The 18782-nt window shown below is 38.7% G+C and overlaps 2 protein-coding genes across 2 annotated transcripts; one reads left to right on the top strand and one right to left on the bottom strand.

Moving 5' to 3' along the window:
- Window positions 1-524: 524 nt before the first annotated feature.
- On the bottom strand, window positions 525-12150 carry si:dkey-12h9.6 (macoilin-1). Its single transcript, XM_018694986.2, has 11 exons — window positions 11329-12150; window positions 9500-9641; window positions 9258-9384; window positions 8926-9049; window positions 8382-8560; window positions 7157-7634; window positions 6912-7070; window positions 5785-5955; window positions 4951-5077; window positions 4053-4227; window positions 525-3086 (listed from the first exon to the last, which is right to left on the bottom strand). The coding sequence occupies exons 1-11, from the start codon at window positions 11403-11405 to the stop codon at window positions 2896-2898; spliced, it is 1950 nt and encodes a 649-aa protein (XP_018550502.1). The 5' UTR covers window positions 11406-12150; the 3' UTR covers window positions 525-2895.
- A 994-nt stretch (window positions 12151-13144) lies between these two features.
- Window positions 13145-16819, top strand: LOC108895970 (cysteine-rich venom protein). The gene is given in 7 exon segments (XM_018694988.2): window positions 13145-13241; window positions 13536-13637; window positions 13902-13992; window positions 14819-14961; window positions 15163-15257; window positions 15696-15778; window positions 16630-16819. Coding segments are annotated over 7 exon segments (732 nt in total). The 5' UTR covers window positions 13145-13151; the 3' UTR covers window positions 16758-16819.
- Window positions 16820-18782: the final 1963 nt, after the last annotated feature.

Here is an 18782-nt window from a genome sequence, read left to right as displayed (position 1 = left end):
TCCTGTCAGGACAAGGAAAAGGCACGTGTTAGATAAAATCAGAATGTGACTGGGTCAGCCAGACTGATCGGTCTGGTTCACACTGATACACTTTACAACACTTCGCACTTATTACTCAAACACCTGTCCACCCACTGACACACTGATAACACAAACACACCTCATTATATTACGTATGTTTTTTGGTTAATGTTTCAGTGTGAAAAGCAGTGCCTCCCAGTCTTTTGTGATTTTCATGAGTCAGGTCATGACAATACTAACATAATAATGACATTAGTCAAGGGGCTGAATTCAATCAGACGTACTGAGGAATCCTGCTGAATTTCCAGTGTGGAAATAAACCCCAAAGTAGCTGTAATCAGAGTGGATGAAGGACAACCCTAACCCTAACCCTAACCCTAAACACTCACAATTCAAAATCACCACAAACACAGGAAGATATAAAAGCCAAAGCTCTGCCTTACTCTGCAGTACCTTTGTACCTAAGTCAAATAATGCACATATAGACCACAAATGAAACAAAATTCACTTCAAATTATTTATACAAAAAACAGGAGTGTGATCTCTACCCTCAGAGCATCACTGTCTGAATTAACAATTATTTGTTCAAAATTTTAAGAAACTGTAGCCCTTGTACAAGTATATTCATGTACATACTTAAAGTCACAATGTGTGCTCAAATAACAGTTGAATAAAACACATTTCATGCTGACAAACACATTGCCGTACAAAATTACAGCAGTATAATAAAAGTACAGCGAGACTAAAAAATATTTTTTTATATATAAAACGCCCTAGAAATGCACTCTAAATAAAAAGCTACCAAAATGGCGACATCCAGTTCATGAGTGTTTTTCAGCGGCGTGGTTATTTTCAATTCTGTACATTGAGTAAAAAAACGAAACAAAACAATAAAACTACAAAAACAGTACATAGCACTTCAATTCAAACACATTACTCTTTCACATTAAATTTGTGTTTACTTCCCAGTTTGAAAGTAATGTATATAGGCACAGTAATTAAATTCATGAACCATGTTTGGTCAACACCATTCCTTATTGTTATTCACAACTCCGCTTTAACTCAGGGACAAAGTTGAATTCTGAGTGACCAGTCAGTCCACTGTTTCACACTTTTCTCAAAGTTGGATATGGTGGAGCACAGAGCTGCCAAATATTAAAATGTAGTTATTAACCATCAGTGGAAACCAACACAGATAATCACCGCTCACAGTGAGGTCCTCTTACTGCATCTCCTCGACTTTTATCAGGTCACTCTGACAATTAAACTTAATTGTTCTCAGGAAACTCCCAGCTAGCAGTCTAGAAATTTCAGATAAAGACAACACCTTCTTAAATAGAAATATTCCAACTCTGAAGGATTGCAACCAAAAAAAAAAAAATTGATTTAAGTGTTAATTCAACACAATTCAATTCACAATTCAAATAATCCTCTATGTACAGGAACCAGCATTTTGTGGCATACTTAAAGAAAATAGAGTACGCTAATTATGTCGGTTAACAATTAAACTTGTATGTAGAGTATTTGTATTTCATCAAATAAAGGCGACCTCTTTGTTTTAAATTCAGTGAAAGTCGATAAACAGAGCTAGGGCTCTGGGCTAGGAGATAATTCAATTGTTATCATCATTCTATAATCATACCACAGTATGACATGTATTGAGATATGGTTCACAGTTTCATACATCTAACTGAACCAAAAATGTGTTTCAGCTTGAAATCTAAAACACTTCAGGACATATACTGTATTTCTAACAAGAAGCCTTTTTCCACAGGCAACATTTTGACACATAACAGTAGGAAAAGCAAGAGGTGGAAATAATAAAATTAATGATGGCTGCTTCAGTTTCACTTTTCTGACATTGTGCAGGCTGGCTCACTGCCACACTGTCATGGTTTACTGGGACACTTTAACAGAGCAGAGCCATCGTTCATGTTATTAGTAATACCTGTGCTCTTCCTCTTAAAAGGCCAATTAGAGAATTTGTTCAAGTAAACACTAAAAATCTTTTGACTCAAATGTATAAATTATAATTGACCATGTTATTTTAAAAGATTTTATCAGTATCACTGCAGATCAAGATAACAATAATTACAACAATGGTGATTATATTTCCTAAACTCTTACAACTCTGTATAGGAATAATACTTAGACTGAATTAATATTGAATGGTTACTTTTACGTTCATGCCAGGAACTACACCGTACAGAGTTGTCTTCAGGTCTTTGAAAGCTGCAGTGGATGGGTGGTCTGTCTGTGGGGTAGTGAGATTTATCTGCTTGTAACATTTGAACATGAGTAAACAATGAATTCATAATCACTGATCTGAGATCATTTCGGATTGTAGAGGAGAGAGGAAGATTGACTAGGTCCAGTTCTGTTCTGACAAAACATTTACGGCTGCTTAGAAAATGCTTCATTTACTCTTATGTCGCTTGTGTAAAAGAAAAAGAAAAAGAAAAAAAAGCCCAAATCCAGCATCATTTAGACAAACCTCCAGTGTCTGAACTAGAGGAGATGTTGTGCTTTTTGCTCTGTTGCATCCCAATTAGACGGTTTATGCTGTTAGGGCGGGTGGATCGTTACATTAAACTCGTGCCTACAGCAGCTCTGCATATCAGATATCTCATTTTGGAGTCAAACTCTTCAACCCTTGATGTGAGAGGAAACATGAAATATACAGAATGATGTCAGGTTAGCACCATCAGTGCAGCTAAAGGCATTCGACTCGTGGAGGCTCATTCTGGTTCCACTCATGGCTGGAAGTAAGATGACTGTGGTGTCATTTAGCTCTGTAATAAAATCCATTAAACACCTCCCTCTCCGGTTTGGGATGGAAGGGTCTGACGAGGAGGTCTGAGGATCTGGCATCTCTTATTTCTTGAGACACTGGTACATCAGTGCTCGTGGATTTAGCATGTAGCGCTCAGAGTTGAGCAGCTTGGTGAGATACTGCGGCACAGGAGGCCGAGGAGCCATGTAGGAAACACCGGGGCTGACGGCCATCACCTCAGCAATCTTCTGCTTCATCTCACTGATCTCCCTGTCCTGCTTCATCACTTTATCTGCAGGACAGACACGTATTTTATTCTATGAAGAAGCAAATCATAATATTTCTGACAAAAACAGTTATTTTATTGAGCAGAACATAACAGTTGCTGGAATACCGTTGCTTCAGCTGGTTAGTTCCTCTATTCTGCAAAGTAAAAATTCCTGTCTGGAACATGGCGATAAAACAACTGTCTCTGGTAAAACAAGGATCTTACTCTTTAATAAAAAGGTCTATATCTGCAGGAATCCTATCCATAATGCTGTCAGACACTTTTAATAACAATCTGAGTCTGTCAGTGGCAAAAACAAGCACTTTAGTGGACGTACTTTGACACAAATACTGCACCGATTCCATAGATTTTTGCCACTTTCTCAAATACATGGGAAAATAAGGTCCAGTTTGAAATCTATGATAAAATATACATATACTCTAAACTAGAAAGTACCAAAAATCTGCATAACAGTAATTCAGAAAAGAAAAATATTTAGAAATCTGCATCACGATTCAGATTTTCAGACTCCAACCAAAATCTTGTCAGCAATAACATGTACAAGAAATGAAATCTGCAAAACTTCATGTGAGTCAGACGACTATGGATTATGTATAACAACATGGAATATTTTAAATACTATGTGAATGAATAACTATGTTTTTCATCTAAATACATTATTAGAAAAAACACTTGCACTGTATGACTTGATTGTTCAGGAGTGGAGCCAAAGTGCAAAGTGCTTTAAGGCCACTTGGTGGTGCTCTTAAACCCAGATTCCCATCAAGACCTCAACACTTGTTCTTCGTCCCATGGTCAAAATCTCCTTCAATTTTTTTTCTAGTCTGACAACATTTTTAGATTTCCTGTTAACTAACAGATGCACTATGCTCCTCGGTGGAGTAAGCAGAGAGATCAAAAATCAAAAGTGTGTGCAAGATTTTCAAATGAAGATGCACTCAAAGTTAAGAGAAGGAAGGAGTGTGAAACCTTGAGCGATTTCCAGCTGTCGGCGGGCGTCTCCCAGAGCAGAGAACAGGTCCAGTTTGATGCGAGTCTCTGCGCTCAGGTTGTACTCCAGATGCTGAGCTTTCTCCTGCATGGCTGACAGAGTGGATAGCAGCATGTCCGTCTCTTTCTCCACACAGCGGTACTTTCCCAAAGCCTGAGTCCAAAAACACGTCCACAGTGAGAACAAGTGTAAATACATGAGAACAGGGCAGGCAGTTTTACTTCCTGCAGTGAGCACCTGAGGGAGTCAGTGCTTTGGTTTCCTAAGTATTTTATGCATTTTTAATGATTTCAGTCAATTTTTCCCCACTTTTTTCTTGAACTGTTTTGGAAATTGGGTTAGCTTCATACACTTAGGGAACCAACGCACCGCAGAGAAAAGAGTTTTCACACACTGATGATGAACTGGCCAGTCATTCGAAAACATTATTACACAGGAGGATGATTCTTTCTGTGTTAACATTAACTTTTAACATTTTCTCGTGGGGGGTTTTATGAAAGACCTGGTTTCTGTTTCAACATGCTTCATGGATACTGTGCCACTAAAATGAAATCACACAATACAACAATGTACACACCTGATATCAGACAAAAACAACCATACAATAAATAATACTGATGCGATGATAAGTGCAATATGGTGACTGCAGGCCAAAATAAATGTAAAAATACTTAATCTTTCTCATCAAAACCATTCAGTTTTCTAATAAATTTTACAAACACAAAGAATTACAGACACAAAAACAATCAGAAACAACAACTCAAACGGCAAAACTACTACATGACCAAACTGAAGACAACTGAGTACTGGACCACTGGAGACCAACAGACACTTAAAAACTCACAAATTTCATTCCCAAATAGAGGAAAAAGATACCTCAACATCACTCTCTAGATCTACCACCCGACTCTCTTTCACTTGATACTCCAGCTGTAGTTGTTTGTACTCTGTCTCTAGATCTTTAACTCTTTTCCTTAACATTTGGGTTTCAGAGTGTTCCTGCCTGGTGTAGGAGATGGAGAAAATAACAGTTTTGAATAGTGAGACAGGGCTTTCACTTGAAATGAAGACCAGTTCACACAGAAAGAAACATGACATTTCATTTGCAGTTTTTACATTGGCTTTCTTCTATACACTACACGTGTTATGAAGATGGTTATATAAGATCTAAAGAAAATTTTAATCAGTAAAAATTGCAAGTGTGCATTACAGAAATAACATTATTGAAAATATGCTTATTCTCTTTTTTTGGCTGAGAGGTGAACAACTCTCATATATGTGCATTTAATATGAAACTACAGCCGACAGCTAGTTAGTTTAGCTTAGCACAAAGACTGGAAGCAGAGGGAAACACTTAGCCTGGGTCTGTGCTAAGGTACCACAGTCCATCTACCAGAGCCTCTTAAGCTCTAAACATGTAAAATCTAAAACCAGTGTTTTCAAATTGCGCCAGGCTAACTGGTTTCTCCCCTGCTTGCTTAAAGCTAGCCGGCTGCTAGCTGTAGCTTCATACCGAACACACAGACATCAGAGTGGTGTCAAGCTCCATGTCTATCTCTTGGCAAGAAAGCAAATAAGCGTAATCTGAACATTTGGCCATACGCTCTCAGCAGAATTTAATTACACTCAGTAGCAAACAAATGCAGATCCAGCTTTACTTTTCAGGCACTAAGCTGCCTCAGTAGCAGGGAATTTAAAGGTGTGATTTACCTGTTTGTGAGGCTCCGCGCTGTGCTGGCTGCCTCCTCCAGTTTCTGAGCCTGAAGTTCAGCCAACTGCTTCTCAGCAGAGAGTCTGGCCTCTGTCTCTGCTCTGGTCTTCTTCTCCAGCACCACACTGGTCTGTTTGTCCCGCTGCTTGGTTTTAGTCAAACACAGAATCCTGAAAGAAAGACATTAACCTCACTATAATAAGGTCAAAAATAAGACCATCAAAATAAACAAGTCAATAGGTTAATGATGCATTCAAACAGACTTGTTTGAGATTAACTTCAGCACATCTTAAAGACATAAGAAGTTAAATGTGTCTCTCATCATCCTTGTAGTTGTTGAGTCACTGGAGAGCACCTTGCTTTAAAAATCTGGAGCATGTCTTATCAAAGCTGGTGGCGCAAACTGAGCATGACACGCTCATCTCAGAAAAGATTTAAGGCCTCTGGCTGGTGGATGTGGCTTTGATGTGGGAAATGTGTCGAGAGTTCATCTGTAATTGGATGGACTAAATTATAAAGTCAGTTTTCTTTTTCAAAACAGTTTTCAGAGTGCTCAGAGTACTCATCTTTTTTTAATATATAGATAAAACTGTGAATGAGTTTGTGCTAAAAAAAAATTCACATTCAAAGACTGTCTAAATAAAAATGAGAATGGGTGTTAATGTTTTGTTATATATGAAGGAATAACCTTGATTTGTTAAAAAATTTGCTTCTTGATATTGAACCAAAATATTCAGAAAGAAAATAAGAGATGATGCTGTGACAGTTTTGAGATTTCAGCAAGATTTAGCTTCATTGATAGATGAGAACTTTAGCCACAATACCTGAATATGAAATATAGTTTTATGTGATATTAACTGGTGCCCTGCCCTACTACAGCGTCTCGAGATAACTTCTGTGTGAATTGCGCTATATAAATAAATCTGACTTGACTTGACTTGACCTACTAGAGACAAAAATCAGTCCATCTAAAATGCTGTGTGGCATGTCTAATGCTTTGACGCTCCTCTAATTCTTGCATTCATCCCTGTCTAGGTTTTCATTTGTAGACTGATGTAATGTGTGAAACAGCCCCCAGAAAAAGTCAACGGGAAGCTCTCCCCTGTGGGTTTGATGGATCACTCACTTGCTCTGCAGCAGCATGTTGGACTGTCTGAGCAGGGAAACCTCTGGCCTCAGGGACCTCTCGCTGTTCGTTAAGTTGCAGACGTGACTTCGCAGCTCCTGCTCGCTCTGCCTGCTCGCCTGCAGCTCCCCCTTCAGCCTCCTCAGCTCCTGCTCCAGCCTGGAATACAGCTTTTTTTTTTAGGGCACCGATTTCACTGTCATGTGACACCCCCCCCCAACTCAGCTGAATTATTTGTGACTTACTTGCTCATCTGTTCGGCGTGGTAATTCTGAGCCGCTGCGGTACTCTTGTCTGTCACGTCCCGGTTGGGGCTGATTGTTTTGGAGCTGGATCTCTGCTTCTTCTCAGTTCTCGCTGCAGGCGGTGAGGGGGTGTTTGTGCTGCCTCGGCGGGCTTTTGGCGAGGAGTTTTTAGCTGCCCGCGTGGCTTTGCTCCCCTGCTCCTCTTGAGGTAGATTATCTGGGGTTGTGGAGGACGATTCTGGTCCTCCTGCCCCACCGTGGAGCAGATCCCTGGACTCGCTGACACTGTGTTTGGATGATGATGATGATGGCCGACGGTGTGATTCAACCGACTTCACCTCCTGCGCTCCTTTCTCTGTTGCTCTCTCCTCGCTGCGGATCTGGAGGCAATCCACAGTGTGCACCTCGTCATGGGTCATTACAGCACCGTTCTGACACTGATACTGACTCGATTCAGGCTTTATCTTCCATTTTGAATCTGCAAAAACAGAAACCATCAGATGCCATCACTGTTTGCATGTGTAGTCCCTGGATTTTTCCTCTTTTCTTCAATAGTTTTATTGTATTTTTAAAGTCTTATGTTTTGTAACAGTAAAGATCTAAACTGGTCTAAGCTGAACTCTGCACCCTGCAGAGTGAAAATATTCAGATTAGGATGCATGTAGGTATTTTATTTTAGGTATTTTTAGGAGGATTCTCTACCCTGTCACTTTACCCAAGCAGGATGGACTCATCTGTGCTCCTTCCTCGAACCAACCTCTGGTATTTATACCAAAAACATGCATAAAAAGTATGAAAACAAGCAGCAGTCCACCCTTATAGAAAACTGTTGTGCTTGCTGCCACTGCATAAAATGCACAAGTACTATTTGTAGTACAATCAACAGCCAAGGTAGAAAAGTCTAGAGGATGTCATTAAATAGTATTCATTTTCACATCAATCAGTTTTACATTTAGAATTATAGTTCTAAACACCTGGTTTCTGCGAGGTGTTCCCACCGTTCAATTGGAATAAACAGCACAGAACTGTGTGGCTAAACAAAACAGTTCCACCTGCAGAAACTCGAACCTCTGATCTCACTGGACACTGGATCTCAAGGAGGTTTAGGACAAAACAAGTATAACAGTGTAGAAACCAAAGCACGAGACAAAAAATATAAGTAAAAAATTGTGAGCACAGGTAGGTGAAGTGTAAATGAACGGATGGTGCAGATGCACAGACTTACTGCCGCTGCCATCTGTGCCGGTCTTGGGGAAAACCTGCAGGCCTGGAGGGAGCGAGTGCTGCAGGAGGTGCATGTGGAAGTCGTTCTCACTCTGCACAGCTTTCTGTATGCGCAGCTTAAAGATGTTGGTGAAGTAGCAGGTTGCATCAAACCCCAGATATACTACAGGATATCCAATACTGAAAGTGAATACAAAGGGAAAGAGAGACAGTTAGAATGTGTGTGCCATGTTATAAAGATATAAACATGGTGGCTGACAGATTTTTATTATTAATGGTTACTTTCTTCATAAATATATGCATCTTAAATCTTTCAAATCAGACTCTGATGGGTCTTTAGCTGGTAGCATTAAAGTGAATTTACTCCTGTAATCTATGGTGCATGAACATCTAGGCTGATTCACGATATCACACAGGGGATTCATAAAAGTTTAATAGTGATGCTTAGAAAGGTGAATTAATTTCACACAAGAAATCTTAATTTAGAGAAATAATTTTAGTTCTGGTGAGGGCACAGCTGGTGATTTTTAATCAACTAAACATACCAGTGTGCAGCAAAAAGATGAGACAGGTTGGCATGAGAGGTTTTAAGGTCTTTGAGTCGAAGTGAAGCCTCTGTGTAGACAAGCAGGATCCACAGGGACACTGTCGAAATGCAGATGCCCTTCTCTGAAAAGATATGAAATAACCAGATGAGAAGAGATGGAGAAAGAGTCTATTTATTTAAATAAAATCACTGCTAATTCAATTTCATTTTGAGTGGCTCACTAAAATGTAGCATATTCATTAGAAGCAAAGCGTAATCCTAATGTGTAGAGCAGAGTTTGGCATATTCTGTCATATGTGTGGGGAAAAAACAAATAATCCACATACTCACCTGTATGCCATATGTAATTGAATAATACATAGGTGCTCGCCACAAAGAACAGCCAGTGCAAAGGAACAAAAATCAAACAAAAGATGTCAAGTGTGAAGGCAGCACAAACAAAAACAACACAAATAACCTGCAAACAGAGAAAAAACATTGATTTGAGTTAAACGCTCTGCATTCATTATGTGTTATTATCATCACTCGGGGCACTGCACACAATATGAAATCACACAGCGGGGGTTGCTCACCAGCCCGTGGCAGTGGAAAGTGGTGTAAACACTTCCAAAAAAGAGCCAGCATGGCCACAGGTACTCCAGTCTGAATTCAAGGATGAAATCTGCCAGCAGCACCAGTGTCCACATCATCATAAACTTCAGGAAGGTATACGCGCTGGAAAAAACACAGAAATGACAAAAAAAAGGGTCAGCTAATATGGCTTTTAAATGTCAAATATCAGCATTTCAGTGTGGGTGAATATGAAATAAATTTGCATTCCAGCCTCTGATTCTAGTAAATAAAGATATTTCAGAAAGCCTCTTGAGCCAGGGAATAAAACACACATAAGCTAATAAAGTATTTCAGATCAGATACACAGGCCTAACCCTGTAATTGAGCAGCTGCATCTTAAAAATGCAGTCCATCCTTTTAAGTAGGGGCACTGAAGCACAATGACTGTTCCCTCATTCATTTTATTAGGCGACCATGAGCCAAACAGGAGCTGTGGTTTCCTCCTTTGTTCTGCTCGTCCATAGGCTGCTATCACATCGCCCCTTCTTTGTTTGGTAACCATGGCAATATTTCATCTGGAGGAGAGAGGGAGCACCACAGCATCCTATTACACATCCAAGCTCAAACCTGCCTTTCAATAATACTAAAACAGGGAGGTTTATTTTAACTCCTCTTACAGGTATTTTTTTTTTTTTAATTATAGCTGCCACTTAATGAAAGTTATTCCACAATTATTTTATTGTTGATAAAATTATTTAACCTGGAAGAATGAGGTGGGACAGCATCTTAAATTCCTTTTGTAAGTTAAATTTGCCTTATAATGTCATTTAAAGAGTAAATTTTATCTCACTGATATTTTAAACATAACTAATATGCTAATTATTTCTCAACAAAAAAGCTATATTTAATCTTTAAGAGAGAGGGTAAAGATAAAGAAAACACCACATCATCTTAAATTCTTCATATGAGCTCAAATATTTGCCTTATAATATTATTACAATAGTGTATTTTAATTTGGCTCACTGGTATTATTTAATACAACTGCAAAATATGCAAGTTCCACAACAAAAGGAAATATTTCATAATTACAATAAATATTTTAATTAAAAACAGCATCTTAAATTCCTAATATAAGCTCAAATTTGCCTTATAATGCCATCATCAATGTATTTTAATTAATCAAAAAGGCATGTTTACAATAGCCTCCAAACATGCAAGTTATTTCACAATAAAAGCTGCAGAATTCTACATTTGACCTTTTACGAATTCAAGTAAAATATCCTCAAAATAACAAAGTGTTTACATGTTTCAAATAAATCACATAGCTTTAATTCCTCATGTGAAACAATGCACAATAAAACAAGTGGTTTCTTTCTCCTGAGAATCTTCTCTTGTCTGGACTCTGTCTAGACGCTTTCAAATGATGCTTTTATGTCCACAATGAGCTGCTTTCCTTTAGCCGGGTGGGAAAATACTGTTATTCATATTTTCTAAGACATGCATATTGTGATAATTGTACGTATAGCACAGGAGAAAAGAGACAAGAGGGGAAGCAGGCCGACGTTAACTTGCACAGCTGCTTGATATCTTGTCCTTTTTTTCCCCCTTTTTTTGTAAACAATGTAGGCTGAAGTAACTCGGCACAACATCTCTACGCTCCCGCCTCTTTAATTCAGCCGCATTGACGCCTATGAAAAACACTCCAGACTGGTTTTATATGAAACTGCAGACAAGAATGAAGCGATGGGATGCGAGGCAGACAGGTGAGAGCGGGATGACATTTCACACAAAGACCACAACAAAAGCAGCCTCCGCCGAGCGACGACGCGGCTCGCGGCGCTGTAGCTACCTCTCAGACAGCCTCTCCGTTATTTTCAGTTTTTTCATTTTCCTCAGCCTGTTCGCGTCCACATAGCGTTTCTTCATCTTATGGCTTCTACTCCCTCCGTGCTTGTTGTTTTGACACCGCAGCGGCAGCAGCGGCGGCAGCGAGGACAAGAAAGCACGAATAAATAAATAAAAAAAAAAGGAAACGAGAGAGAGACGGAAAGATGCCTCTTTGTGGGAGAAGATGTTCAGTTCAACCTGTGATGATGTCTGGGAACAAATATAGGCGACCGACGGTTCTGCGCATGCTCAGTGGAGGTTGTACCTACAAGTGTTCATCGCAGGAGGGGAGCAGATCAACACACTGAACACACCGCAATAAATCTGTTATAATTATTTATAACAGTGTCAACAGCTTTATATATACACTGTAGAAAATATTAGGTTGACATATAATGACATATAACCTTTATTTAATGAATTTTATTATTATATTCAAAATGATTGTTGATGTTTGATATTTGCTTGCTGATGTTAATTTTGTTTTGGTGCTAATAAAGCTTTTGAAATGAATGAATGCAGCAGTAAAAGTACATTTATTATTGAGGTGCAGCTTGTCATCAGCTGTCAAAATATGACTGAATCAACAGTGTTGTCAACCAGACTGAAAAGCGCTTGTTACGCTCAATTTTGAATAAATGTCAAGGTTTTCAATCATGACTGACACTGGATCAACACTGATGCATTCACAGACAGAGTATGAGACAATGGGCCCCGGCTGTAGATAGTAATTTTGCATCTATTTGTGGTTGTATAATTTTATGTCTGTTTTAGGTCGTTTTGGGTTAATTTCTGGTCAATTTGCACCACTGTGTTCATTTTGCCTTGCTTTATAGTCACTTTAAACCTCTTCTTGCTAATTTTCTGTCTCTGTTAAGCTCTGTTTTAGTTGTTTGACTGACTTCCCAATGACAAATGTTAACAGTCACTTCAAACAGAGGATCTGGCAGCAGCAGAATACCCTCCCTTACACAGAGCAGAGAGGGCAACTATAGCAGAAATTAACAACGTGATTCCAATGAATGATGATGGCTGGACATATTATAGATTATACGGGGATTTGTGCAAGGGAATTAGCATGTGTTTATGTATTTTTATTTTAAGTTTAATGTATTTTATTTATTTCATTTCATTTCATTAGTATAATCCACACTGTATCAATACAGCTTTCATGGTGTAGTGGATAAACACTTATCATCATAAGCTTCTATCTCTCATGGAACATTTTACATTTTACATTTGTTTTTTCTTTAGGTTATAACCTCTGCTAGTGTAATCATAATTTTACATATTTGCCTAATTTTGATATTTCCAGCTGCAAAATCCAGCTCCTCAGGCAGAGATCTGTCCAGAGAAAACATACATTCAGACCTGCCCTGTCAAAAACATCTCCATCAGCTGTCAAGGGCACAGTCCTCTGAATGTTAGTTTAACATTTTAATGCTATTTACATTGTTGTTATCAGGGTTTAACTTAGATACCACGTTCCTTTTGATATTAGACACCGTCATCTGTAACCTTGCCACAGGGGGAAACATATAGAACATACCATGTTTCTTAATGCACCTGTATCACAGATATATGTTGTAAACACAGACCTGTAGTTTTCCATATACGATCAAAAACTTCTCACAGCTGCCACGTTGATAAACTGCTATCTTCATTCTTTGAAAAACTCATGTGCCCTTGAGTTTGTGTGTTCAATTCTCACGTGTCTGTATGATCCACTATATAAATCACACCTGTGTGTGTCTGAGGTGGACAGTTCAAGGTTTTACCACGACCATGTACACTCTCACCTTCCTGTGCGCCTTTGGCCTCTTGGCTTCTCTTCAGGTGCCCAGCACCCTGGCAGAGGATGTGGAGCCCTTTGAGGTAAGTAGAAAGAAACAGATGGTTTAATTGCATTGATTAGACATATTGTTTTGTTCATTTTATTACTCTAGCTTTCCCTCAATATATATATGTGCATTTTTTGTTTAAATGTGCATTTAATTAACCTCTATTTTCTCTCTTATCTCTGGAAATCACTCCCGAAGGACCGTGAGTATTTGTACCTGTTATTCATACATTAATCCTCACAAAAATTCAGTATAGTTCATTCACATCATATTGTCTCCAAAAGGTCTCTCCATCTTTTTTTTTCTTGCATTACTTGTGTTTATTTAGCCACCATCCTGACTACCTCCTCAGGAGCAGAGTGAGATTGTGAACAAGCATAATGCCCTGAGGAGAGGTGTTCAGCCTACTGCCAGCAACATGTTGAAAATGGCAAGTGCATTAATATGATTTCAGAATTTAAGTGTGCTTCACTGGACATCATAGAGATACATATGGCTCTGAGCATGATGTGTTCACTGGTCTAACTTGTTAGTTTTTTATTTGATACGTCGCCTGCTTGTCTCAGTGGTAAAGGAAAACCTGATTTTACAGACAGGCACACAGCACTTTGAGATTATATAGTGTGTATATACTGTGGTGGTCTATAGTGCATGTGCTGATCGAACGGCCGCTCTCTCCTCTTGCTCCCTGCAGAGCTGGAACAGTGAGGCTGCAGCCAACGCTCAGAGATGGGCCAACACCTGCTCCATGAAGCACAGCCCTGCCAGCTCTAGAGTGATCAGCAGTAAGTTCATTATAACACCTCTCTCTCCTCTTTTTTTTTTTTTTTGTAACTATATACCTATAAAAAGTCTGACACACTGTTACTTCACATGCTCAGGTAGGAAAAAAAACAGTGTGTTATTTAACAGGTTTTACTGATTTTATTCATAATGTTATACCCGAAATTGGAAAGAATCCATATTTTGTGCGTCCTTTATTCTTGTGAAGTGTGGTGAGAGCATAGAATCACCCTGAAATAGCTTCATGTGATATTAGGCTAATGAAAATATTTTAAAGTTAGGAGCAATTTAAGGCACGGTATCCATCACATCTACAGTATTTAGTATCAGGAAATCTCAAGGAAATATTAGGCCTTACGGTGAATAAATTAAATGTGCAGACAGTTTATTAGATACACCTATACAATCCAATGCAATCCAATACAACAGTTTGTGTTTACCTTTTGATTGAGTGCATACAATGACAGACATGGACTAATATGTGTAATTTAGTTCAACTGTGGCATGATTTTGGTTTTGTATATTTGATTTTTACCAAAGGTTTATATAGCAGTGATTATGGAGCAGTCATATTAAAGGTGGATGACATGACTGATACTAAATGAAAAGGCAGTATACTGATGTATATTGGTTCTAAACCTAGTCATTTCATCGTGTCAAACAGAGCAGTAATTGGTAACACAGATCAGACCTTACACATGATTTATCATCAGTACTTCTTACAAAGAATGACATGAATAGTGGAAGGTGTGATCGTGAGATGAACACAGACACATTGAAAAATGTGACACTGCACCCCCCCCCCCCCCCTTTTTTTTTTTTAAACAGCTAGCGGTTGCGGAGAGAACCTGTACATGGCCAGCTACAAGAACACATGGAGCAACGCCATCCAGTCCTGGTATGACGAGGTGAAGGACTGGCGCTACGGAGTGGGATCTGTCAACGGACGAGTGGTCGGACATTACACTCAGGTGCAGTTACACTCTGTTTACGTACTGTACTTTATCAGTTCATGCTGACTAATTCATACACACATCTATCTTCACCTGCTTGGAAAAGGCTTTTTACAGGCTTTTTAAAAACTGGAATAAGCTGAAAGAGCATTAACAACATAACTGATTGTGGATTTATGCTCTGAGCTCCCTCTGATTTTGAATTTTGTCTCTCCTCAGCTTGTTTGGTACAGGTCCAACCAGATAGGCTGTGCCATGGCATACTGTCCCAACTCTAGTTACAAGTACTTCTACGTCTGCCAGTACTGCCCACCGTAAGTAAAAAATATTTTGCAGTATATCTATCTTTATATGTCTCACTTATTGATGAAAACTGTAAGTACAGCATGATTTCTCACTTTAAATATGCTTGATTGTTTATATGTAGATTGATTAAATGGACTGACACATTTAGTCCTGTTATGTAATGTTGAATTTATTGAGTTAAAAAGAAAATAAGGAATGGAAGTATCTATTGAAAGAGGAGTAATGAAGTGGATGCAACAGTACAGCTGTAAATACATGTACTGATGAGGAGAAAATGTGCAATTTGTATCTAATTTCCTTCTACTTCCCTGCTCAGTGGTCATTAAATAGTAATTCAGAAAGTGCTTTGCCTTCTCAGAGCACAGCCGTGGCATGTTTGGGCTGATCCTGAATGTGAGTCTTTATGCTGTCATGTTTAATATTTGATCATTCGGCCTACATTACAGTGGAAACTACCAGTACGCTCGCCCCTACAAAACAGGACCTTCCTGTGGCGACTGCCCCAATGCCTGCGACAACAAACTGTGCAGTAAGTGGAAGATATAATCTTCACATCTGCTGTTGTGAATGAGAGTGGCAGACCGGAGTCTAGTTTTTGATACAGAGCAAGAAGGTAAAGAAAGCAAAAGTCTAGGTGACTAACATCATATTGCCACCAACCATTAAGGTAAACAACTTCACTATTGTTGAGAAAATGACACAAAATCAAGTCATAAGGTAACGAATAAATAATTGAAAATTAACACTGGTTGCACGTTAATGAGTTAAACTGCAGTGCGTGGAGCCAGCAAGGTTTCTCTAAGCACAGACTGAAAAATAAAACTTAAGCATCAACAGAGGAAATAAATGATGATCATAGCATTCCTGATCTTTATCAGCAGAGCAGCTGAGGAGCACAGAAAAGTCAGCTAGGTTAACTTGCTAACTCATATAATACATACACACACACACATCTTTTTTTTTAACTGCCTCTTTATGCAATTAGCCAGATAGTAATAATAATTGTTGGCCCTGCACACTGAGATTCAACTCTGCCAACGAGATAATTTATGCCTCCAAAACATCTCTGATTATTTGTAGGACTCAAATCTGAACAGTGAGCTCTTTCGAGGTGCTGATTTTTATTTAGGAACAGTTTTACCTCTGAATCAGGGAGTTATTTTTCTCAGATCACCTAAGCAGCCAGTCCCTGGTTCACTCATTTGATGGCTGTATTTTCACCAGCAGGTTATGTTTGTCTTAAGTACACTGTTTTGAGATATTAGGGGGATGGTACTGCAGTTTTTTCTCAGTCAAAGGAAGGATCAAACAAAAGACATTGATAATTTTCCTACGGTCCTTTATGCATCCATTCATTTTCTCTTTCCCTCTCTCTTCCAGCCAACCCCTGTCCCTACTCTGATCAGTACAGCAACTGTCCTGAGCTGAAGCAGCAGTGGGGCTGCAGCAACAAAGACGTGGCCTCTTGGTGTCCCGCCTCCTGCAAGTGCACCACTCAGATTATCTAAATGCCATGTCACCATGAGCTCTGACTCATCAGTCAGTTTCAATAAAGATACGCATCTTTAAAGCTCGTGTTTGTGTCTTGTATCCTCAACTTACTCACCTAAAACCACAACCCTAAAATGTCACCTCTCTGTGCTTTTAGGAAATAATAAGTGCTTCCTGCTGATTTAATACTCGAAGCGCTTTGACCTGATCAGTAAACAGCAGAGATTAAAGAGGAAATTCACTTTGGCACACTACCTCTCTGGACAAACAGGAACAGGAGCCTTTTGGCTGTATGAGAGGTGTAAACTCACAGAGGAGGGAAGAACATACTTGACAGGGTGGATCTGGCAGAAGCGGAGAGGAAAAGATAATTCCACAAAGATTTCCCCAAACCTGAGCCAAGAAACAGACTCAGTTTGAGACCACACCTGCTAGTAGTGGCTAATAATACAGACTACTAATAAAACTGTCTGATCCTTTAGTCACTGTGGAGTATAGCCAATATTTAAGTAGCCTGAATCCTGGGTCCTACAATACTTTACATCGTGCAGTACTATAGGTTTAAAAGTGACAAGACTTTTTTATTTTTATGAGACACTAATAACATCTTTGAGTTAGTTCTGGAAGCACTGGAGGATGTTATGTGCACTGATCTGAGCTGCCAGGATTCCACAGGAAGCTGGAAAAGGTAACTTCCTGTTATATAAGATTTTGAAATACACTGATTTCCATTTAACTAATGCTCAGTGAAGTATACTTACTCAATTACTGTATTTAAGTGCTACATTATATATCTATTTCACTGCATTTCAGAATTGTGTATTGTTTTTTTTACTCCATTTTATTTCACATCAGTAGTTACAAGTTATTTAGTATATTTTGCAAATCATTTAGATTCTAAAAAAAAAAATCAACTTTTTTGTAATTCTTGTAACAGTGCCTTATTATTTCTTGTTTCAAGTTACAGATACTCATACCTTGGATGTTTTGTAACAACTTTGCTTAAATCAAAAAGAGAAATTTGAAAATTGAAATTCTGTCACTTAACTTCAAAGTATGGCATTTAAGACTCAATTAGTGACTGAAAGGTCCTTTTAAGATTGAGATTTTTGCAGATTTAACAGCCCAAAACACCTCAACAACTACAACAAAAAGTTGCTTGTACATTTATGCATCAGTGATAATAATGCTACAATACGGCCAATACAAACTTTGAAAGGGGCCATATGGTATTTAAGTTTTTGTACTTTTTGCTGATAAATACTTTCGTGGTTTTGGTTAAATAAGACTTTGAATGCAGGACTTTTGTGGCTGATGGAGTGCTTTAGATTACATCATAGTGTTATCAATAAAATACTTATTGCATACTTAAAGCAAGACAACTATTTATATACAAGGGTAGAAGGGACGTGGTTAGGGAATAAAGGGGTAACAACTTTGTACTGAAGAGAGATTTAGAAAAAATTATACAAAGTTTTTAAATTATTGAGTACTTGTTTAGTACAGTAATGTTATTACTGAGCAATAAGGCAGGAACAATGATGGGACATTGGTTACAGTGCTGTTAACTAGGTGTGATATATTATAACATCTAACATATATCATTACATTTATATCACCTATAATTTATGATGACATATTTACTGAAAAGTAATTAGGAAATTACAATGTAAAAAGTCTTTAAACATGGAGCACTTGTTATTATCAATATAATGTAGGTTGTTATAGTTGCTGGGGAACAAAACATTAGCCTCTGGGTGTTTGAAGTTGTCATTCCTCCATGACCAGCAGGACGTCCCTTGTGACGTCAGTCTGCCACTTTTCTTTCAAATCACATGCTTCTACTTTCTCTGAAGAGGAGCAGAAATGATCGCTCCTACATCTAAGGCTGAGAAAGTGTGCCTCTCTTCAGGGGTCAACCACACATGTTCTGGCTGCACAGCAGGCTCTCGGTTTAAATAAGGCAGTGTTTGTGTGAGTTAGACACATGCAGTCCACGTCTGAGAAGCGCAGATGGATCTACAGGCTCGGCTGGCTGGAAT

Source organism: Lates calcarifer, linkage group LG7_1 (assembly GCF_001640805.2).
Source record: "Lates calcarifer isolate ASB-BC8 linkage group LG7_1, TLL_Latcal_v3, whole genome shotgun sequence".
NCBI lineage: Eukaryota > Metazoa > Chordata > Actinopteri > Centropomidae > Lates > Lates calcarifer.
This window is presented reverse-complemented; position numbering and strand designations above follow the sequence as displayed.